Consider the following 25,437-nt stretch of genomic DNA (forward strand, 5'->3'; position numbering starts at 1 on the left):
AAAAAGTTTTTTGGCCAATAATAGTGTTAAATTTTGTGAACCAAAACCTTAATTAACCAACAGAAATAAAGTGAAGCATAAGTAACAGTCATTTTGTAATCTATGCATTTCTTATCCTGCTAGTTTGCTGTTAGTTCTTTTTCTTTCTTTTTTCAAATATGTTATAAAAGTGTGAATGTTATCAAAGAAGAATGAGTGTGCATTTTGCCTCAGTTGGACTATATATATTATGTATTCAAGAATGTTTTATTAGAAATGAAAGAATGTTTAAGTGTCCATGAATCCTGCTCTGTCTTAAAGCACAAGCTTCATCATAATGTTCTACATCATCATGTTGAAATTTTTATTGAACACATACACTAACTATATATGTGTATATAAGATATAAAATATAAAAGAAAGGTGATAATTTTAATGTGGCAGTAATCCTTTTCATTCCCTTCTTTAATTTGGCTCTCTCTCTTTTCTGTTCTAAAAGCAGAAATTGTTTATAATAACTTTATGGACTGCATCATCAGAAAATTAATCTGTTTTTTGCTTTATGTGATCATTCTGTAATGTAGATTAAATATTTTTTTCTCATGTTGACATTTGTAGCCACAATTCACCAGTTTGGCAGTATCTTAATGACAACGTACAGTGGATGGACAAAAATATGGAAACACCTTGTGAAATGCATGTTTGAAAAGAAAGATTGATTTTAATGAAATATGTAGGTGGCGCTGGCGTTTTTGACTACTGACGCCACCTATACAACTTCGTAAATGTGCTAAACAGTTCAGTTGTTGTCGGAGTACTGTTATGTGAGGTTGTCATTGCATTATGTCAGAGTTAACAGACTTCGAACGTGGGCAAATTGTTGGAGCACGTATGGTAGGTGCTTCCATAAGCAAGGTAGCTGAGGTGTTTAGTGTTTCAAGAGGTACTGTATCGAAGATTTATTCCGCATGTTTGAAAAGCGGAAAAACATCATCTGCTAAATCACAGCGCGGACGAAAGTGTATCCTGAGTGGAGTGATCGTGACAGACGATCATTAAGGGCAATTGTGACGAAAAATAAGAAGACCACAGCTGCAAAAGTTACTGCTGAAATGAATGTTGTGTTACCGAACCCTATGAGTACCAAAACAATTAGAAGGGAGCTTCATAAACAGGGAATTGCTGGCCGTGCTGCAATTGAGAAGCCACTCATCAGTGATGTTAATGCCCGTAACAGGAAAAGGTGGTGTTTAAGTCATAAAGCCTGGACTATAGAGCAGTGGAAGCGAGTAATATGGTCTGACGAGTCTTCTTTCACATTGTTTCCCACTTCTGGCCGAGTTTACGTCTGGAGAACACCATCTCAAGCCTATAATACAGACTGCTTGTTGCCAAGAGTGAAACATGGCGGGGGTTCTGTTATGGTTTGGGCAGCCATATCGTGGTTATCTACTAGCCCCATGATAACTGTGTCAGGGCACCTGACTGCCAAGACTTATGTGAACATTTTGGCCGATCAAGTTCATCCCATGGTACAAACTTTGTTCCCCGATGGTGATGGTGTCTTCCAAGACGACAAAGCCCCTGTTCACACAGCTCACATTGTCCAGGACTGGTTTTCTGAGCACGAGGATGAGTTGTCCCATCTCCCCTGGCCACCACAGTCACCAGACCTAAATATTATCGAACCTTTGTGGTCTACATTGGAACGGAAAGTGTGTTCTTGTTATCCACCGCCAACATCGTTATCTGAACTTGCCACCGTTTTGCAGGAAGAATGGTATAATATTCCCTTGGCAAACATACAGGAACTGTATTTATCCATTCCGAGAAGACTGCAAGCTGTTTTGGATGCCAACGAGTTTCCTACACCATATTAAGCAAAGTAACATGTTTTGTTTCTTTGCTTAATATGGATAAGTGCTTAATATTGCTAAATAAGGTGTTTCCATATTTTTGTCCAACCCCTGTAGGTTGAAGCAAAGAGCTTAGATATTCGATATGGAAGCATATTTAAATAAAGGTTTCAATTCTCAAAATTTTTAATTTCAGCTTCTAATTAGCTGTGTTATGAGTATAGTTATGTTTAAGTCGTAGGATATAGATTAGTCTAGAAATGATGCAATCCAGAAAAAATTACAATATATAGAGAGAAAATGCCGAAGTTAAAATGAGGAATTTTTTATTCATAGAAGGACCTGTCCTTATCGGCAGTGCAAGATCAAGTGAATATGGTGGTTGTGGCAACAGATCCCATCCAGGTTCTAAAATTTTTTCACATGTGACCAAACTAGTGAGTGGTTTTGTATTGTTGTGATGGGACACAACTTCTTTACAATTAATGAGTTCTGGACATTTTTGGATGATGTATTGTTCAAACTGTTCATTTGCCACAGTGAACTTCAGAATTGATTGTTGGGTTCCTAGGTAGAAGCTCAAAAATCATGATACCTTTAAAATTCCACCACACTGACAGCATAATCTTTCTCTTATAAATGTCTTTTTGATGTTGTTTGAGGCATATTACCTCGACAAGAACGTTTGTGCACCACATTGTCATACGTGATCCACTTCTTATCACCAGTTACCAGTCTGTTTTAAAAAGGATCTTTTCCTCACATTTAATGTGCATGTCACATATGTTTACCCATGTCATCAAATGAACTTTTGAGTTCATCAAGCTTGCTTATGCATCCCATTCCCTTCTAATGATCGTGAACAGTTGATTGATGGATGTTCAATGTTTCTGAAATCTCTCATATTGTGTAACGATGGCTTGGACTTAATAAATGCCTTTATTATTCATCACCAACCTTGATTGGCTTTACTGACCAAGGGGCATCGTTGCGATTAAAATCACCAGCATGGAATATCGTGAACCAGCATCAGCATTGACATTTGTATAGAGCCAATGTTGCCATAAACATTATGCAAGTTTCACAGGTTTGTTGTGCCTTCTTCCCTTTCCTGAAATAAAACAATAATATATAGCAGAAATGCAGCTTTTGGTCTTCCATCTTCCATGTGTTGTCAAATCTGTAAAAGAAAACCAAAGTAAGATCAATATTAGTGCACATAACACTTAACTTCAGCTATTTAATTCATGGATGTGAATAACTCTGGGACTTTCACAAGTCAACATTTGCCATCTTCAAGGCCTACCAGCGGTTGAGCAGTAGAGACACTGACTACTAGTAGTTTGGTCCAAGGTTCTAATTCCGCGATTGGGCTGGCTGCATGTGCGTTTTTGTGGTTTTCCTTATTGCAACATGTTATATGAGCCAATTTCCCTTAGAAAATTATTAGAAATTCCTGTACAAAGGCATCCTCCTTCTTAGGCAGATACCCTCGAGGCTTTACCATAATCACATCATTGCACCATCTTCTACCAAAATATGTTATGACTTTTCTGATAAACCAAATAATTTCATTATCAATATTAATTTATTATAGTATTAACAATTTTATTACTACATTTATTTAATTGGATAAGCACTAAATTGACTTTAATATGTAAGCTGCAGAGTGATTTTGTAATTGATTCTCGGTTTATTAGAAAAAGTTTTGTACGTGTATTAAAGCATAGTTATCTGTATATGAAATTGTGATTTTCTTGTAAGTGATGCCTAAAATTGTACCACTTCAGTTTTCTAGTTACATTAATTCCATTGATACAATAAAGAATGGATAAGAAACAAATGGGGTAATTTTGTTATGATAATAATAATAATAATAAATAGAATAAACATGTATTTCTTTTGAAAGCTATAACTTATGACGTTGTATTGATTGTTTATCAATAGCATAGTTTCTGGTGGCTGAATAAAATGTCTTTACAAAGTTTTCTTGATTTTTTTTTTTTTTTTTTTTTTTGCGTGTGTAATATAAATTTGCAGTTGATAAACTTAACTATTAAGTACACCTCAAAATCCAATGCATTCTATCTATAGACTAATGAAAACATTTGTAGGTGAGGCATTCATTCTTAGAATAACATTTTAATTATTCATTTTATTATATATGATGCAATATAGTATGTATTTTTTTAAAGTTTTAATTCATTATATTTTATTTACATAATCAGCTTCGGCTTTCTGTTATTAGAACTATACAATATGTATATGCACCATATGTGAGTTCTGTAGTTATATATACTTTATGAGGAAGGGAAAGGTAGGGAATGTAAAAATATTCTTTCTATTTAATTAATATTTTATTTTTCAGTTATGGCTCTTCAAATTCAGATGATGGTGCTTCAAACTCTTCTAAAGCAAGTATGTCATATAACAGCATCAAATATCATAATATATGATATATCATTTTGTTCAAGAGAAAATGTATTGTATGTAATATGTTTATCACAGGTAAAAAATTATATAAAATTTTGTGACTGATGAGGCTAAATTACAGTTCATCTCAAAAAAACTCAACAAATTTTTCCTAACCTCTCTGTCCCCCCCCCCAAAGAAAAATCAAAGGTAGTGAGGTTTAACTAAAAAATAATTGTTTTAAATAAATGTTGACACATATTTTTAGGAAAATGTATGAAATCAAGTTATCAAATTCAAACTTAATGAAATTTTGCTAGGCAACATTTGTGAGTTTAAAATGAACTTTCATATGTTGTGTAATTTTCACGTATTTAGTTAACAAAAGTTGGGAAAAAAATAGTCATATTATTTTTATATATTTATAATGTTCTTTGGTGTCAGTACTTTTAGAAAATATTCATTCATTTAAAAAAAATTCATTAAAAACATAATTCAGAAGAATAATTTGCAACTCATTGTTTTGAATCTAAATTATCTGATGTGGTTAATTGTGTCTGTATTAAATATGGCACATATAAACAAAATTTGGATAGAAGATTGTGTTTTATTTATTTATTTATTTTTTATTCTGGAATTAAAAAACACTTCATAGAATTAACATTTCTTCATAGAATTAATTATAGAATTAACATTTCTTCATAGAATTAATTATAGAATTAACATTTCTGAGTGTAAAATATTTAGTATTATTTATAATTAAAAGAAAAACATGAGTTTTTTTTAAATGTTTTTGTACCAGTAAGCTGAATAATAAAGATTTAAATCTTAAGATAGCAGAAATCTGCCTTTTGCTAATACAAATGGCTGAAAGAACTTCTAATTAGAATTATTTAGCTGAAAATAAATGGAAATATGTTGTGCCTTTTGATGGAGCATGTATTTATTCAAATGACTGTTATGGAGGGATCTATTTCTGTAGCAGAAATGGAGAAAAAGACTTGTAATCTTTTTCCCCTTTTTTTCTTTCCTGTTTCATGTTTCAGTAAAAGATTTATGGGTCGAGAATCATTCAGCAAAAAAATACATTTAGTATTAAAAGAATGTTTTAGTAAAAGATTTATGATTGCACAGTTTCTCATATTATAAGAAATTAAAGCTAGGAAAAGTTGAGTGGAGAAATTTTAAAATCAGTTCTTTTTGTTATCAAAATACTTTTCAACCCCTATATTTTTACAAAAAGAATTTTTTCAGAATTTTTGGGTGAACTATTATAATTAAAATAAATTGAAAAGGCTCATTGGCTAATTCTGGATACAGAAAAGTAAGGATTTTTTGTAGATTAAATTTGTTTAAAATTTTTAGTTTTAACATTGATTAAATTCTTTTTTTCCATTTATTGGATTTTATGAAATTTATTACTTATGAATTTCAAATTTTGCTCTTTGTAAAATTGGTTTTGAATTTCTTACTTTATGTCTTTACTGATAAATCTTTATATATATAGCCAGGAATGAATATTACTTCGTCATGATAATGCTATCAGTTATACATAAAAATCTGTTAAAATTCTTCCAAAAATTGTAAAAGAGATGAGTATTAAATTTTATATCCTTTGTTTATATTCTTCAGAAGTCCTCTAATGTGTCATCAGTAGTCTCTCCTGTTTTAATTACTAATGGGCTGTTAAAAGCAATAGAAAGAGGAGAAAAGGGCTAATGTTACACAAGAAGTGCCCATTTATTGTTGAAATTTAGGTGTAGATCAGAGAAAGGGCGATCAGATTGAACATTTAGAAAATGTCTTTTATTTAAATTTTGATTATTTTGGAAAAATTTCATTTTCAACAGGTTAGCAAATGCATCACAACACAGTGAACATATGTACTATGCATATGAAACAGAGTCAGTTATAAATATAAAAAATAAAAGAAAATGTAGGAATGTTGTATTTTTATTTTAATCCATGCCTTATAGTATTTCTCCTCAAATCAGTAACTTAGTATTGTACTGGTATGTTTTCTGAGGAAAGTATTATGAAGGTGGACCTAACTTATTCTTGGAAAGTATATGAAGGTAGACCTCACATACACACATGTATCTAAGATAAAACAAATATTTAATTGAGCAATAGTTTCTTAATCCCTCATTTTTAATTTGGGTATTTCCTCTCTTTGTTCTAAAAAAAATTAATAACTTTTCTGGACTGCATCATTTCTAGATCAAGCTGTGTCACATGGTTTGCGTAAAGCTGATGATGTAGCCAATTTGGAACTTGAACTCAGAATTTCAAGAACTGAAACCTTTCTCTTAATAAGCAACCTAAGCAAAAACCTATTCTTGTTGAGCTTCCATATTGGATAATTGCACACTTTAGCTTTTGTCTCTTCCTGCTAAGATAGTAGTATTTCACTCTGCTCTCTTCCCATCACAGCAGTATAAAAAATGTTAGCATTCTTGAATAGAAACAATTAGAGTGCCGAGTAAATTGTGGCTGCAACTATCAATTGAAATAATCTGAATATTTAATCTTAGTCTGTTGCCAAGTTTCTTTTTCAGTATGGATCTATGTTCTATGCCATCATCCTCTGTCCTTTTCATCACAATGAGTCTAACAGCATGTCATAAGTACTGTTGGAAAATTGATCTCTGGAATTATAAAGTGTGTTAAAGAAAGAAAGAAATCTTGATTCCATGCTATCAATCTCAGTGGAAAATTTATTGCCTAATTGGATTTCCATAAAATATCTACAAAATTAAAATAAATGTGCCTACTTATCTGCAAGTTCAAAATTTCTAATGTCCAGTGAAATGAAATGTGGCATTACTATTTCAATAATTAAGGGGGAAAAGTGAGCTTTAAGTCATCAAAATGATTTAATGCTTAAGAGATTCAACATTACAATGGGTTCAAGATCAATGATCTGAGTGTGTGTGACAGAAAATTGCTGGTTGCACTACACTTTTCCTAATACCATTTTGTCATTCATAAACTCAAAATTATTGTCTTTGTGTGAACTTACTGAGGTTCATTTTTCAATGAAACAAAATTATTAAATGCTGCAGACCCTATATTTTATAGCTAAATTTTGCTTAAAATTTCTGCAATGTATTGTGCTGTTTTGAAAAATATAAAACTATCGTTCAAGGAATGAAAGCATGACAATTCAGTATTTTAAAATGCTTTTGAATGCATGGATTTTGTGAGTATTTTTAATATTATTTCATAATGCATTTTTAATATTTTTTAATATTGTTATCATAGTGTACACTAAATATTTTTCTTGGTTGTGAGTTAGATAATTTGGTCATTCATTATTGTAACTAAAATGTTTTATGGAATAGTAAACTGCTAATATTAATAATAATTTTTATTATTTTGAGATTTGAATACATAATGCTGTTTCTATTGGGTTAACTGTATTGCATTACTGAAAGATTAAAAATTATATGGCATTGAAAATTCCAAATTTGGTTCAACAAATGAAAAGTAATAGAAAGCATATTTTTAGTAATATTATTTCAAATGATCTTTCAAATGCAAAATAAATCGGATTATAATATTTTGAAATTCCTTGTGATTTTGTAACATAATTAATAGATGTATTTAAAATTTTCATATTTAAAAAATATTAAAAGTCTACCCTAAACAGATATAATAATGAAGTTTATTTCCTTATTACCTCAAAATTATATGGTCAATATTATTATTGTAAGGCAATGTAGAGTTTTATTTACAAAATTTAAAAGGCCTATCTTGAATACACATCTTAAATTTTAATTATATATATATTTTTATTTCAATTAACTAATTTGAAGATTTTTATGGCAATAAGTTTTAAATGCGTAAGCTAATAAGCTAAGCTTATGCATTTTTTTTATAAATTAAAGATTTATTGTTTAAGTTGATAACTATATTAAAAGCTAGTTACCTTTTTAAAGGAATGGAAGTTTTTAGGTTCTATTGTATTTTAAGCATTCCACAACCATCAGCAGGTTCTAACATTGATTCACTTTGTGAGGACATGTCCATTTCAGTCGAAGTTTTTCTGCCATTGTATTGTATTTTGTTAATGTTCTGCTATTAATTTCTAAAGTACATTTTAATTGCTTTACAAGTAAGAAAATGTGGCTTATTTTAGAAATGTTAAAATTATAATTGTCATAAATAATTAATTTTAATACAAATTTCATGAATATGTATAAAAGAAAATTTTGGTTTTATATTGATAACAGGAATTTTTATAAGGACTGTAAAATATTAAAATTATGATATTAAAGCAAAGATTTTTCAGTTATTGCTTGAAAAAATTAGGATACTCTTTACAGTATTTTAACAGAAAAAGACATAGCAACATTGTGATGAAAAGGACATTGCAGTGCTGATGACATAGAAAGTAGATCCATATTGAAGAAGAAACTTAGTAGTTAAATAAGATTAAATATTCAACTTTATTTCAATTGACATTTGTAGCCATAATTTACTTAGCACTCTAATCATTGCTATTCAAGAACATCTACATTTTTGATACTGTTATGATAGGAATCAAGCAGAACAAGTGTGCTATTATCCACTATGGAGTTAAATGTGCTAAGTTAAAGTGTGCTATTATCCATTATGGAAGCTCACCAAAAGAAGGTTTTGGTTTAGATTGCTTATTAAGAGAAACACTTTTGAATTTAAGTTTTGAATTAGCTACATTATCAAGCCACGTGGCATTGATTATCAAGCCATGTAACATTCATTATCAAGCCATGTGACATTGATCTAGAAATGACAAAGTCCAGAAAAGTTATTACTGTTTTTAGAATACAGAGAGAGAAATACCCAAAATTAAAAATGAATTGAGAGGCTATTGCTAAATTAAATTTTAAAACTGATTTACATATTTTTGATCTTGCATGTCTCTATATGCACATTCACATATTAAGAAAAATACTCTCTTTTTGCAGTATGGTTCAATATAGCAGAAAAGAGTTAGTCTCAAGTTATATAAGTAATGCATTTTGTAAACCTTTAAGAATGACAATAACCTCTTAATAAATTGCTTAAGTATAATTTTGCAAGGAACTGCAATATTTATTAGTATTAAATGTATGTATATGTATGTAGGTATATTATCTTATAAATTAAGGATTTATTGTTTAAATGCAAGGAAAACAAGAATTGTTTATGGGGTCCTTATTTTTAACTGATGAAAGTTTCGGTTTGAATGTCAAATGGCTTTTTTATATTTATATAGCTGCAGATATTTGTAAGTCGGGGTTACTGTATCATAAAGGGAGTTTTAATTGTAAATTAATGCTGATGAATCAACAGGATGTCTCAGAAAAAATTTTGTCAGTCACATTGTGTTACATTGTATATTCAGAGGCTAAAAGACTGAAAATGCCACTGGAATGTGTTGGTATTCCAATTAGTGCAAGAGATATGTGAGAGGCCAAATCCCCTGATGTCACATCTGGCTAGGCAAATGGAGGGGCACCCAGTGATGTTCTTTTGTCCGCAAATCAGCAGACTGAAAACCCATAGATTCTTTTTAAGAGATCATATAAAATCACTTGTGTTGGAGAAGCCAATACAAATGATTCCATAGAGAGCCATAAAGAATATTATTGTGCAATTGTCTATGGCAATTCTCTTGATTGCCATAAAGAATATTATTGTGTATATTCAGTCAGTCTTCGAGAATGTTTTGATGATGCCAGGTATTTTTGGAAGATTTCAGACAGTCCATACTGCAACAATGCAGTGTCTCTTGCATTGCCATTACTAGTCAGCAAAATAAGTGCTTTGTGAAATATGTGGTGTGGGACACAGCATACAACATCCTTGTGTATACAGTAAATCCTTGCTGAATGCAGGGAGTTGTGTCATAAATACCCTCTGCATGTGGCAAAATCACATTGCACAAAGTATATGTGGAAAAAATGTGTTGGGTATAAAACAAATCTAAAGCTTTGTTTCAAATAGTAACATCTTCTATTACTGAGCCTTTTTAGCCTATTAGATTGTCAACCCAAGCTGTTAAGATTTTTTTCATCTTTTCCGTTTGCAAAATTTTTCTTGCAACTGAAGCAATCTTTGCCAAAGTGTTGTTTTGACATGAATTGAACCTTTTCTTTATTCTCCTGTATTGCTGTTATGCTAGCAGTGAAATGTGTACCATTTTTCAACTTACCTTAAATTTAAATTATTTTCTGATATAACAACAAAACTTGTAAGGACAGCCATTCCTTCTAATTAATTTCCTTCGGGAACATTTAGTAATCTTGAATAAGAACAGGGAGCTTACTCAAACTATGCTTGTGTGTTGTGTATGGAGGAGATACAATATAAATAAGAAGGGTTAACTTTACCCTTTATTTCTCACAGCATGCAGCCACTCCTGCACTTTAGGATACAAAGACCAGCGCTTTTGGTCTAAAACGTAAAAAATAAGAAATAAACTAAACTAAATAAGAACTAAATTTAAATGGTTTACAGAGACTAGTAATGTGAAGATTGGTCTTTTGACACTACGCATGTAGGGAACGAAAGGCAAATACTACAATATGTCTTAGTATATCAGCACCTTGTTAGCATAAACAATTCTACTCGTGCTTATTCTGGCTGGAAATGGAAAATAAGAGAGGATAGTAAAGTTTTAAAATAAAATAAATGTCAGTAAAACTTAAAATTCTTATAAACTTTGCAGCTTTTTACTGTTTTATGATCTTCATTCTTCCTCTTGATATCATATTGGATTTTTAAAATTAAAAGAAATACAAATGCAAAAGGAGAAGAGGAGAAAGACTGATAAATATGTAATTGCATTTCTGCTAATGTGAGTGAAATGATTACAAAACAGCTTGGGCCACTCAGCTGATGGACATTGCCAAGCAAGGTTGTACCAGATGTATGTGAGCATTGTCTCTTGTGAAGAGTACATTGTTATGCAATGCAACCGACGCTCTGCAACTGAATGGAATTCTAGTAGTAGAGAAATTAAGTGGAAACAATTAAAGATAATGCATATGTGCAAAATTATGTTCCAAAAATCTGCATGAAGGAAGTATCATGATTTGTTGTTTGTACATAAGCATCTTTTGTTAATCTTATGGTCACAGCATATTGTTGATCACAGCTGGCTGTGCAGTTGTAGTTACTGACAGACATAAGTACATTTCCCTGACATTCTTAGTTTTGCCTATATATTCAGTACTCAACTATTCTTGTAAGGTACTATAGGCATTTGCAGGGATTTGATGTATGTCTTTATACTATTCTCCTCACAATTTATTATTCTCCTCACAATTACATCACAATTATCTCTTCCATTCACTTGTTTGGAAGTGACATAGACTCCAAGTCTCATGTCTCCTAAATGAAGCTCTATGCCAAAACCATTCCAACAGCATTTTTTTCCCATCTAACCTGTATGTAATGCCACATTTTTTATGAGGCTCCCTGTATAGTGTTTTAACTTTAACAAACTTGTTTAAAATTTTCATATTTTATAAGTTGGGCTAATCTTCCTGTAAATATAATTAGTAATTTTACTTATATGTGTTGTATTGCTTATGTTAAAGGTATTAAAATTTAGATTTTATGATTCAGACTCAAATTTCCTGTGAGCCAAATGCATGATCTGAAAATAACTGATGGGCCAAACTTTCCCTTTTTTAATAATGAAGTAAAAATTTTTAACAAAAATAAATAAATAAAAATATTTAAAAATGAAAAAAAATTAATTTTGCTTACTTAATTTTTATGAAAATGCTGCCCAGTCGGTATAGTGGTTAGAGACCCGGAGAAGGCTTGGCTGTAAATGTCCATCCCTTCATATGGTGGCCACCTATTAGGTGCTTACACTAATAGCTATTAAATAAAACACCCGGCCATTATAAAATTTTTTTTATGAAAATATATGTAAAAACCATATTGAGAGGGGGAAAAAATTAAATTTATATTTATTTCCTGTCTGAAATCTGAAATTTGGTACCTGCAAGATATATTTGTTTGTTACACTTTGTAATTGAAACATATTGACAAGTAAATATATTAATACTTCAGATTGACATTTATTTCAAATCATTGAAGCCTATATAATTAATCATTAAATAACTAATTAAAAATAAAAGTTTTGAAAATTTTCTTAGTTTTCAGAGAAAATTTTCCAAGCGTACAAAACTTGAGTATAAATAAAACCAGTTTAGTGACTTTCCCTTATTTATTCAATTTTCTTCAACAGATTAATAAAAATGCATATGTTTGTAAAACTTCTTTATTTCTTTCTGTGGCTTGACAATGGATGTCATTTTGATTCTCTTTTTTGATGCCTTAGAGAGACATTACTAGAAATCATGTTCATTGGTCAATCATGTTCATTTCATACTAAATTTCAACTGTAAAAAAAGGGGCAGATTCTCATATAAGTACGTTTCCAAATGAAACATGCAAAAATTCATAATTGAGCTTATTTATTTATTTATTTTTGTAGGTACAAATAAAAGTTAATCAAATCTGTATTTTCAAATTTTTGAATAAAACTTATATCTCATTGAAAATTAAGTAACTCCATCAATAGACTTTCTGGTTCATTATTCATATTCATTTTTAATGGAAATGAAAATAATGTAAACTCAGACTTAAACTAAAATCTTTGCAGTGGCATACTTGCAATAAATACATAATTGAAATATCTTCATGTGTAGTTTGAGATCTCTGGTATAATTATCAGGTACTTATGAAGCAGAAAAATAAATGCAATAAAAGTCCATTAATTTTGGCCTAAATATATGCTGATCTAATATATCATCATCAAGTAAAAAGAATAACAGGATAATTTTGAATACAAGTTAAGGAAACAAAATGAAGTATGTTCATACTATATATTCACTAGTAATTATATATTCAAATATATATATTATGTATTCAGTATTAATTCTTAATGAGAATTAAATAAATTGTAAACATATTTTTTAGGTGAAAGAACTTGGTCCATCCAGCCTCCATTGTACAAACTTTTTCAACAAGATTCAGTTACTACATCTGCTGAAGAAAAACAAAAGCTTGACTTATGGAATAATCATTTTTCTGAATATGGAAGGTAAATTTTTCTAAAGAAAAAAAACTGAAATACATTAAGTTTTAGGTTTTTTTTAAAAATAAAATAGAGATATATTAATATATATTGTAAATGTACCACTTTTTTTTAATTACCAATAATTTAGTAAAGTTGTCAATTTAACAGCAATTTACAAATATTTTTTTTCCAAACTGTTTATTGGAAATATATAAGCAAATGATACAAAAACAGATTTTTTATTCAAAAGGCATCACAAAAATGTATTAATGTAAATTATATTCTGGACATGAAACATAAAAGTATCATACACATATGTAAAAAAATGAAATAAAAGCCACTTATAAAAAGCTTGTTTTAAAAGTCCAAATGCACAGTAATCCATAGGAAACACACCAGTGGACTTATGTGGATGCATTTAAAAGGAATAACTTCAATTCCGGTTTTATTTCTCATTTTTTCAAAAAATAGAGCAAGAGATTTAGAGGTATGGCTTGTAGCCTTATCCTGATGGAACTTAACATAGTGAAGATTGTTTGGATAAAGAGACGGAATTTCTTATTTAGGAACAGATGTCAAAACATATTTCTGATAGTAATCCGAATGAATTTTGACATTTTTTCTACTTTCCTTATTTTAAGTTTTCTGTTTAATAGAATCCATTAATAACCATAAAATCTTTAGAAAAACTTTCCTTCTTTTCTGTGAACAAACATATTAAGTCTTATTCTCCTCTTTTTTGGTAGTAAATTGATCTTTTTCTATTAAAATCAGATAAGTATATCCAAGCTTCATCAATTGTAACTATATATTTCCAATTTTCACCTGCCAAATAATTTTCATACAGCAATCTGCATATAGTCTTACGTTGAGAAACATGTTTCAACGTTAAACGATGAACATCATTTTTTTTTTTTTTAATTATCTTTAAATCAGATTTTATAATTTTGTTCACAGCTCCTACAGAGTTATTTAAAGATTTTGCAATAGCTTTTTGACAGCTGGATTTTTCTTTAAAACAAGAGACGCAACTTTAGATTTAATAAGAGCTGTATGTACATAGCGTATTCGGAAACTAAGTACCGTTTCATTCTAGCGCCGTCGCAGCACTGTGATAGGCATCCCGCGCATGCGCACTAGTCTTTCTTGTTTACTGACTTTCAGTTGTTGCCATTTTTGTTGCTCTATGTTGTGTTTTCAGTTTTCTGTGCACATTCAAAATATTTAAGACAATTAGTTCTCCCGCTGACTGTGAGATTGATGCCGTGATTAAATTTTTGAACGCGAGGAATGTTAAACCAGCCGAAATTTATCGTCAAGTGACAGAAGTTTACGGTGAATACGCGATAAGTGATGGAATTATGAGAAAGTGGGTAAGAATGTTTAATGCAGGTGAAACAAATGCCCACACCGAGGCTCGGAGTGGTCGGCCTTCTATTGTCACCAATGATTTGGTAAGAAAAGTTGATGAAGCAATTCATGAGAACAGACGCTTCACAATGACAACTCTTTCAGAGACATTTCCACAAATTTCACATACTGTTTTGTTCTAAATTGTGTCTGACCGCTTGAATTATCGCAAACTGTGTTCCCGATGGGTTCCCAAAATGCTCACTGATGTTCACAAAACAAAGCGACTTGGTAGTGCCCTGACATTTCTCACATGGTGATGAGGGAGAAAACTTTTTAAACCAAATTGTGACACATGATGAAACTTGGGTGTGTCATTTCACACCAGAATCGGAACAACAATCGGAGTGGAGACACACTCATTCTCCGAAAAAACAAAAGTTCAAAGTGACAATGTCATCACAAAAAATCATGTGCACTGTCTTCTGGGATAGGAAAGGCGTTTTGCTTACTGAATTTCTTCCCAGAGGTGAAACCATTAATGCGGCACGATATTGTGAGATTTTAACAAAACTAAGGCGTGCCATTCAAAACAAACGAAGAGGAATGCTCAGTGAAGGAATTGTGTTGCTCCATGACAATGCTCGGCCCCATACTGTTGGTGTCACTCAATCGTTAATTCGACAGTTTCATTGGGAGCAGTTCAATCACCCGCCGTACAGCCCGGACTTGGCGCCGTCCGACTATCACTTGTTCCTGCACATGAAGCTCGAGCTTGGTGGCAAGCGCTTTGGATCTGACGATGACACGAAAAATGCTGTGGAGTCGTGGTTATCGAAACTGGCGGGAAGTCTCTTTGATGATGGTATACAAAAACTGGTCACCTATGACAAATATTTGATCATTGGCGAAAACTATGTTATTTTTTCCTGCTCAAAATAAACCATCCTGTTTTGAAAACTTGATTTAGTTTTTAATTGATTAATTTATTTATTAGTGTTTGTTCTTCACAAGATACAGTGGCTTTGGTTTTATTAGAAACTGAATTTTTTTCTTTCTTAATAAGATAGCAGTTGACAAAGTTAAGCCAAGAAATTTTCAGAATCAGTATCTCATGTTGCTTCTTGTAATTCAATAGCATCTGGTTTGTTCTTATATATGCATTCAATTCATTCCATGACATTCTCTGTAACTGCAGTTTTGCATGATTTATTATCCCATAATCTTTATCGTTCCAGTTTTTCATGTCAGAATCAACTTGTAAATCTTGATTTTATATGATGCTTTAAAGCATTCTTAATTTTGTTACTTGAATATTTAAAAAAAGTTTACTTTTTATAGAGCACATATGTAAAAAAAAAATGCGATTGACTAATTCATTAATTCAACATAAAGAAATATAAACTTATGTTCTTATAATGAAAGTCATCAGGTTTCATCATCTGTAATTATTTTAATATTGTATAACTAAAACATTTCTGAAAAAAATTATATCAGGTTTTAAACTTATGAAAGTTTTTCTAACACATTAGGGGGTAATTAAGAAGACATATACAAGGTGTGACACACACACACACACAAAAAAAAGCAACTGGTCCAATAAATCATTGTACTTACAGCATCTGTTTCTCCGTGACATTATCACCTTCAAAGTATTTCCTTTCAGGATTCACACATTTTTGCATTCGGTGCTGCCATTGCTTGTAACAGTTCTGGAATGAGGTGTTTGGAAGCCCCTTCAGAAGATTCCCCATTTTTGCCTGAACCTCTTCAGCTGAGGTAAAATGGGTTCCCTTTAAGTAAGATTTAACTTTAGGAAATTTTAAAAAAAGTCACATGGAGCCAAATCAGGTGAATGAGGAAGATGCCCCACCACAGTAATATTTTTGCTGGTCAGAAACTGCTTGACAGATAGGGCCGTGTGAGCAGATGCATTGTCCTGGTGCAACAGCCATCCATCACTCCACAACTGTTTCCTTTTTTTTCCCGTAATATTTTTCTCGAAGTCCTGTTTTAGTACTTCATTGTAGTAGTATTGATTAACAGTCTGACCACTGGGAACCCATTCAATCATGAAAGATGAATGTGCTGGGCCGCAGCACATTCATCATCTTCCACACTGTTCCTTTCCCCTAAAAACTGCTTATGCCATTCAAACACACGTGCATGAGACAAAGTTTTATCTCCATAAGCCTCGGTTAACATTTGAAATATTTCCTCCGTGGCTGATTTCTTAAGTTTCAGAAGAAACTTGTTATTGATTTGCTGTTTGGTTTTTACATTAGACATTTTTCTGGCAGAATGCAGTTGTACATGTTCATTCAATGAGGCAGTACTTCCCACTGGAGTGTTCGATTAAGTTGAAACTGGCCGCATGGATAGAGGAGGTGGCTGGCATGACAATTGTTGCCAACTCCACTCTGTTTTCAAGCTACACACTTAGTCTCCTTTTTTTTTTTTTTTTTTTATCTCACTTTATATGGATCATATTGATATGTATTTTTACCAAATTATCAGTAAAATAATGCTGATTTATCTTTAAAAATTGTGAGCTATTTTCAGCAATTTACTGGGAAAGCAGTTCACTAGAATTACAATCCCTATTTTAAAAGTATCATGCAATATTAATGGATACATGAAAAGAACTGGAAACTTGATAAGTTTTGCTTAAATACTACATATATTGTTTATATTCACTGGTGTGCAAAACTTAAGCAACAATGTAAATTTTAATCAAATAGCCATTAAATTGTAGGAAAGGGGTTCTTGCGTTCAGTACAATGAACACGCAATTCAGTAGAAAGGTCATGCGTATGCAAATGTCAAGAAAAAAACGTCACAGGCTACGTGAGCGTACGCAAAACGCGTGCGGTCGGCACGCTCAACTCGAGACTGCCATAAAAGGAAAGATGGAGATGCAATTAAAGACATTCGCTGCAAGTACAAGGAGTTCTTTCATGAAATATGGCTAGAAGAAATGATCTGGAAGATTTCACATTTCACATGTGTAGAATGATCGAAAATCTGGAGTAGGGATGATGTGTGACCAGTATAGCTGAAGAGTTTGGAATCAACAAAAGTGTCTTTTCGCGCACTTGGAAAGCCTTATAAACCCTAGGTACGGCTGTTAGATAGGTTGGTGGTGGCCGCCCAAGGAAAACAACTGCAGTGGATGACCGATATATTGTCTTGCAGGCAAAAGGAGCACGAAACCAGTCACCAAACTCCATAGTTCAACAACTGTGTAAAGCAACGGGTCGACAAGTGTCATGGTTTACTATGTGCAGACACCTTCAAAAAGGTGGCTTATTCACCTGCGGTCCTGAATGCTGCATCCCTTTGAAAGTTGGCCATCGATGTCACCGTTTACAATGTTGCAAGAAGCGCAAAAACTGGGCATCTCGTCAATGGAGTTGTATCCTCCTTACAGATGAGAGTGGTTTTAGTGCCACAAGCGATTCTCAACACAAATTGATTTGGAGAGAGGTCGGAATATGCTTTAATCTCAGTACTATCATGGAAAGAATCTGTTCCGAGGTGTCATTGAAGCAGACTTCGTTTTTATGGATAACAATGCACGGCCACACCAGACTCCTGTTCAGAAGCTACTGAAAAGTGAAGATATCACTCGAATGGATTGGCCAGCGTGCTTCCCTGATTTAAATCCCGTAGAACATGTGTTGGATGCTTTGGGAAGATGCCTTGTGGCACGATTACATCCTCCGATGAACACCCAGCAACTGAAACAGATGCTGATTGAGGAATATGCCGTCTTACCTCAAGATCTGTTAGACAATCTGGTGCTGAGTATGGAGAGACCATTCGAAGCAAGGTTGCAGTAAGGGGACGGCATATCTCATAGTAAGGAACATATGTTTATTGTTCTTCCTCTTGTACAGACAATCATGTATGAGTTCAATAAAGCCTATTTTTGTTTGATTTCATACTGTATGCATTGTATTCATTTTTATCGCAATTATGCTTTGGTTATCATTTAAATACAAAATGCTGTGTCTTAATTTTGAATTTCATGTCTCTCAGGTGATTTTTCGTGTAGTTATGCAAGAAAGAACACAAGTTGCTTAAGTTTTGCACACCAGTGTACCTTATTGGTCACACAATGCACATCTGAATAGTAGTTAAGTTTTAGGCCACATATTTTACAACATGTTTCTCCAAGTGTCATGTTTTAGTTACATGTGACTTCTTCTTGTGAGGCTACATTAAGGATTTATTAAGGATATAAAGAACATTTTTATGCAGACAGCCCACTGCCAGCAGCATCGGTAAAGCTAAGAAAAAGCATCAGTGCTGCTGTAATGATCATTGAATGGGGATTTCTGGTGCAGAATTGGACTAAACTTGACTGTGTCTCATGCATCCAATGCCACATGCATAGAATTAATATGCGAGGAAAACTTCGTGAGTTTCCAGATCATTTCATCTCTGAATTAACATGCCTAATACTTTTAAAAATATAGTGTTTTGGAATATAATAAATAATTTATGTTATGTGAGTTTTCTGAACATATTCAGTAATGCCGGAAAATTTCAGTTTTTTTTTTTTGATGATTTGTTATTTACTTTTAATATTTCCTTAGAGATGATAAACAGCAAGCAAAAGATTTTTTATTTATGCAACTTGATAACAGAATTTTCATAATATTTCCTATATTTTCCCAAGACGTTAATATAAAATGGGAATTATCTTTTTGTTGCTCAAAATTTAACTAAAGATGAGTTCTTGATGCTTAATTCTCTAACTTAAAAATGAGCTATGTACTTTTCAGTAGCAGATTAACTTATCAGAATCCAGAAGGAGGTTTTTATCTTAAATTATTGACCAGAGATTGAACTACCATTGTTTATGACCAGTGAAATGAATATTCTGTTTTAACAACGAAGTGAGAGATCTAGAATCATCAGGCGATTCAGGGTTTCAGCAATGTCAGGATTTTAATCATTATTACAAATCTAGCAAGATGATGTGTAGGAATCATAAAATTAAAAACATGAAAAGTGTGTTTTTGAAATAATGAAGCATTTACAATCCTAGGGAAATCAAAATTTACAAAATGGGGGGCGGGAAGGCTTAATATTAACAGTTATTTTATTAAACATTTGCTTCAACATAAATTGTTAAGACTTTTTTTTTTGTTAATATCTTTTTTTAAATTTCATAGAGAGGTATAATTTTTTGTTCACTTACAAAGTTCCATCATTCAGATCCTGTAATTGCCATGTCAAGAATTCTCATTAAATATTCAACTGAAATCTTTTCATTCTTAATTGAATTTTTATTACTTTCTTTATTCTCAGCGGTGATGATATCTGGGTTTAAAACCATGCTCCAGATTTTGTTAATTGGTTTCTGAGGCAATGTTAACACATAATTCCGTAGTTAACATTTATTTGCATTTTTTCACATATTCCATTATTTGGAAATTTTTTGTAATTCTTTTTTATTTGAACCATACTACTTAACACCTTATTTATTTTTTTATTTTTTATTTATTTATTTTTTTTTTTTGGGGGGGGGGAGGTGTCATTATTGTGGTTTTGCTTCTTTGTTGATAAAACTGCAAAAAAAAAAAAAAAAAAAATTTTTTTAAACAAATAGCAGCCATTTGTCTGTAACGGCATTGGTCATTACTAAGGCCGGAAGCAGTGAACATTTTATTGTGGAGTGACCTAATATTCGGCCACTGTTACCTCCCATGAAGAGACAGGCAATTTTACATCTATGCCTTCTCCAGGATTCGAACTCAGGACCTTTGGTATCGCAGTCAGACTTCCCTAACCATTATACTGTCTGGGTGGCTACTGCATTTTTAATCTAATATTTCTAAAAAATTGTATTACAATTTTTTTTTATTGAAATACATTGCAATGGAAAGAAAGCTTTAGTTATATCTTTATTTAACATTCCTTCACAATTTTGCTTTTTCATGTGACATCTGAAAGCCTTAAATTTTTGGCTATTATCATCATCATGAAATTAGATAGCTGGCTATAAAATATCCAAAACATTTAAAAAAAATATCTGCAGATGTGCTCTTCTTCAACCTTTTATTATCTATCTCCACTGTAGTTTTTATATTAAAATATTCAAGAATTCATAGATGATCTTACTGCCGCTTCAGTTTAAAAAAATGTTACTTTATATATGCATTTAACTGCACACAAAATTTCAGTATCTGTTGGCTAAATCAGGGTTTCTTAAACTTTTTTCAGTTGTGACCCTTTGCTATCACTCCCCGGACCCCATAATATTTACAAAAATTTTGACGGACCTCGTAAGTATTGTGCAAATCTGACACACGCGTGAGTGAAAATGTCAATTTTTTCACTTGTACTGTAATATACAGTTGCAGTTTTAGGTCAAACTTTAATTTCTAATTTTAAGACATAGTGTGAAAATTTTAAATAAGTAACAGACAAAATGACAGTGTCTTGTGCAAAGCAAGGAAATGAACTTTTATATTATAAAAAGAAGGTGTCGAAACATTTTTGTTTTTTTCTTTGTCTGTATTGTCTTATCTTTATCTATTTTCAGACACATTGTGCAAAAATATTTGGTAATTGTAAAATTATTACAATAAGTTAAAGAAATATCAAAACTGTTAAAACTTTTGGCGACCTCCAGTTTAAGAAACCCTGGGCTAAATGATGGATACATATTTAGGAAAGAATAAAATGGAGATGTTATCATTTAGTAAAAATTTTAATTCTGTTAAGCTTAATAATAGACTGACTTAAGTAACAAACTGCATCAAATCAGAAAATTAAGGAAGAGCATAATTCACAGTGCTAGCTGAGCTTAATTTCAAAGAAATATAATTCTTCCTTCCTTTTTGCTATGCCAACAAAAGAAAACCTGTGTTTGAAACAAATACGGGTCTTCAGACTTCACGTGTTTTGCTTAAGACTTAGATAAGAGAAAAAACAGTTGCCCCTTCCCTCAACTATTCAAGGCTGAAAATGGAATTGTGGTTTCCTAGCCAGTAGGTATTTAATCCTTTCACAATGAAGTCATCGATATCGCTTATGCATTCAGGCATCAGCAGCTTATACTAACGCCTGCATCCATTTTGTTCCTGGTGCTTTGTTCCGTCACATAAGTGCTTGGCTTATTGGTTTTGGGAGTCGTTAAATGACATGCCAATCATTATTTATCAACATTTAACAATTGATTAGCGGGCAAACCCGGCAGATGCTGCAGCCAAAGCAAAATTTATAAGTTCTATGTACACCTGAAAAGCGAATATATTAAAACATTTCGGTATGAATGAAATCAGTTCGTTCTTTCCAAGCAACAACCAATTCGTAAATAATTTTTTATGGTCAAACCAGGAAACAAAAAGTTTTCACACTTCAGGTTGATACATGTGATATCATGATTTAAATTTAATATAACAACATTTTCTCAATATCAATAAAAGAATTAATGAGGCATTAATATATTATGTCAATTGTATTAACCTGAAACAAAAAAGTTGCCAGCAACAACTGTTTATTTAAAATGTGCTGACATTAATAAAAAAATTTCGACATAACAATGAAGCCACATGCAGTCACATGATTTCTTCAGTGTCAGAATGGGACCTTATATAATAAAAAATGCGTTTAAAGTTTGACAGTGCTATTTTTATTTCATATTTTGTAAAACTTACAATATTTTTATTAACAAACTTTATGATTTGAAAGGGAATAGTGGCAACACTTTTGGAAATAAAGTGGATTTTTTCCTCCAATGTGGGAGACTGTTGCCACTCGGGAAAACGAGGGAGAAAATTAATGTTTTCAGTGTTTTGAATTAATATTTTGGCTAATTAAAGTCATATGAAGATGAGAATGGTCGAAATCGCTTCCCATGAATTTTTGGAATCCGGGGGTACCTCTCTCCAAGCTGAACTCACTCCCTGCTATTATGGAGGGGATAATGCCAACAAACAAACTGGCAGATGCGCACAAGTTTTAATAGTATAGATGCTCACAATTGCAATATTACTAAGGGGAAACTACACACAGTGCATGAAACTGCAGAAAGGTCCCCAAGAGCGAAGTATAACTTCACTTAAGGTTATTGTCAATTTTGCAGCATTCTACTGGGGGGAGGGAGGAGGTGAGGAAATTCATTCCAAAAGAAATTGGTATACACAACCATTTCAGATGTTGGAGACGAAAAGATTTTGGCCTCTATCAGTGCAAAGGAGTTAAAACAATATGCAGGATGCTTCAATACTCTTGCAGATAATGATGTTCTTTGTCAAAAGAAATCCTACCTAATTGGGACAAAAATTGGTTTTAGGCTATCTTGCTTTTGCTTGAATATCATATTCTGCATTTCTATAAAGTGTGAGAAGAAAGTTGCTGACCCCTCCCCCTCCAGAAAAAAGCTGTGTGGGAGATACACGCAGAAAAAAAGCTGTATGGAGGTCTGATGGATTTTAGCATAAATAAAATTATTTGTGTAAAATATAGAATAAAATATTTTATCAAATAATTCAGATAATGGCTTTTCAGATTTTAGTGTGAAATTAACTTTTCTTTAAAATATTAGAGGTATATCATCTTACCGAACATGCAGGGATCAAGAATTAATTTTAAAAGGCATTCCAGTGGAGCTTCGAGGAGAATTGTGGATGCTATACTCTGGTGCTGTAAATGAGGTATAATTCTTATATAACTATGCTGCCATAAAGGTTTTATATCATATTCAATTATTTAAATGATAAACATTTACAATGAATTTTTATAATTATTATTTGCATTATGTTATGATTTATCATTAGATAATATAAAGAAGTTAAACATAATGTTTCAGAATGTTTAAATTAGTATACATTAATTGATTCCTATATATTTTATTTTCAGTTCTAAATGATTATTAGCATTATGAGAGGTCCTAATTTTGAAATCAGCCTGAAATGCATATAAACATTTTACTTAGCCATTCAAAATACGATGTTAGCCATAAATTTTGCAAGTAGCAATATTGTTTTTCCCAGAAAATGTCTGGGAGAGGAATGCATAAATTCTGATAATTTTAGTCACCACTAAAACTCTATTGTAATGATTCTTATGTAGTGCTCGTATTGGTTACGCTGTGATTTATATGAGGTTAGTCTGTGACCTAGTATTTAAATAAATCATGGATCCTTAAATTTTAATGAATTGATTCCCCCATAAATGCAAATCAAGCAGGGTGGGCATGCTCTGTGCAAAGCAAAAAATTGTCCAGTATGTTTGATAGTGCATAAGAAGTGACCTGGATATGTTAACATGTAAAGCTTTGGCAATGTTGCATATCATTTTGCAGCAGGTTTTTAAACTCGATTTCAGATTATGTGTGTACAAGATTTATTTGGTGAAAGAAGTGAAATCTAACAATTTAACTGAGGGTAAATTATTCTCTGAAATGAAATTTAATGATTGCCTACACTATTTGGGAAACATCGATATGTGTATTAAAAATTATTTTCTTCAGAAAAATAAATTTAATGATTGCCATTATATAGCACTGTGGAGTACATTTATTTTTTAATCATAAAATTATAATCAATGTTTAGTTTTTGACATTCTATTACATATTAGAGTAGATACTTGATAGTCACATAAGCATTTGCAAAAATGTATCTGAATCCTTAGTGAATAAAATTTATGTAATTTTTCAATAATAATCAATTTTCAATAATAAAGCACGTAAGTTATTTTTGAAGAAATATGTGTAGCAAATAAACGTATTGTGTTATGTATGATATATAAATGCATTGTGTTAAATTTATTTCCTTTGTTTTAGTTAGCTGTATATCCTGGTTATTATGAATGGCTTGTCGAGGAGAGTCGTGGCAAACCAAGTATCGCAGCAGAAGAAATTGAGCGAGACTTGCATAGATCTCTTCCAGAGCATTCAGCTTTTCAATCCGATTTGGGAATTGATGTATTGAGGCGGGTTTTAACTGCCTATGCTTGGAGAAATCCTAGTATTGGTAAATTCACCTTTTATCAGTATTTTAAATTATTTTTCATAATTTATGTATTTATAAATGCATGCTATGGAGTCTAAAATCATCAAGCGTCCTTTAACATCAAAAGATGTTTGATGACTTTTTAGTTACATAGCTTGTGTACCTTATTATATGTTGTGAACTTGTACTATCTACACCAATAAATAGTAAAGTTAAATTAAATTTAAATAATTCTCTTGTGCCTTTGTGTGCGCTTTAAGGAATTAATTCCTTGCAGCAATACTTTCGTAAAATTTTTTTAAAAAAATTTTAGGATTAAGTTTTTGGAATATTATATATTTTTTCATGGTTTTAGATACTTGCACTTAATTTACATATGCTCTCAGAATTTAAATGATATTGTAAATTTAGTTTGCAGCAATAATTAATATTTTATTTGTATGCAATTAAAATATCTTAATTTAAAATTTAAATTTAAATTAACTTTAAATTAGCTTTATACAGATAGAGAATATTTGTTAACCCCTTAACTGCCGCGGGCTTATATATACGCCTTGCTCAGCCGATGCGTTAACTGCCCCAGGCGTATATATACGTCCTTCCAAACTGCTATCATTTGCTTTGCGCTGCTACACCTAAAATTATTCGCAAAGTTAACGCATCGGCTGAGCAAGGCGTATATATACGCCCGCGGCAGTTAAGGGGTTAAATTCTACACTAGTAAGATATAGATAATTGTAATTAGAGCAGAGACACAAATAAATTAACATTATAGAGGTTCTTTACCAACATAGTGAGTGAA

General features: G+C 31.7%; 1 protein-coding gene across 2 annotated transcripts in view; it reads left to right on the top strand.

Annotated features, from left to right (window-relative positions):
* Nucleotides 1-25,437, top strand: part of Tbc1d8-9 (TBC1 domain family member 8/9) — a 126,715-nt gene that overhangs the window by 41,223 nt on the left and 60,055 nt on the right. For both annotated transcript variants that reach the window (XM_035356374.2, XM_085817763.1), the window contains 4 exons: nucleotides 4,204-4,253; nucleotides 13,215-13,338; nucleotides 23,228-23,336; nucleotides 24,467-24,656. In XM_035356374.2, coding sequence (XP_035212265.1) covers nucleotides 4,204-4,253; nucleotides 13,215-13,338; nucleotides 23,228-23,336; nucleotides 24,467-24,656 — 473 coding nt within the window. The remainder of the gene's footprint in view (nucleotides 1-4,203; nucleotides 4,254-13,214; nucleotides 13,339-23,227; nucleotides 23,337-24,466; nucleotides 24,657-25,437) is intronic.

This window comes from Stegodyphus dumicola, chromosome 5, assembly GCF_044657685.1.
Source record: "Stegodyphus dumicola isolate Sdum_Otavi_A_Nest chromosome 5, ASM4465768v1".
Taxonomy (NCBI): domain Eukaryota; kingdom Metazoa; phylum Arthropoda; class Arachnida; order Araneae; family Eresidae; genus Stegodyphus; species Stegodyphus dumicola.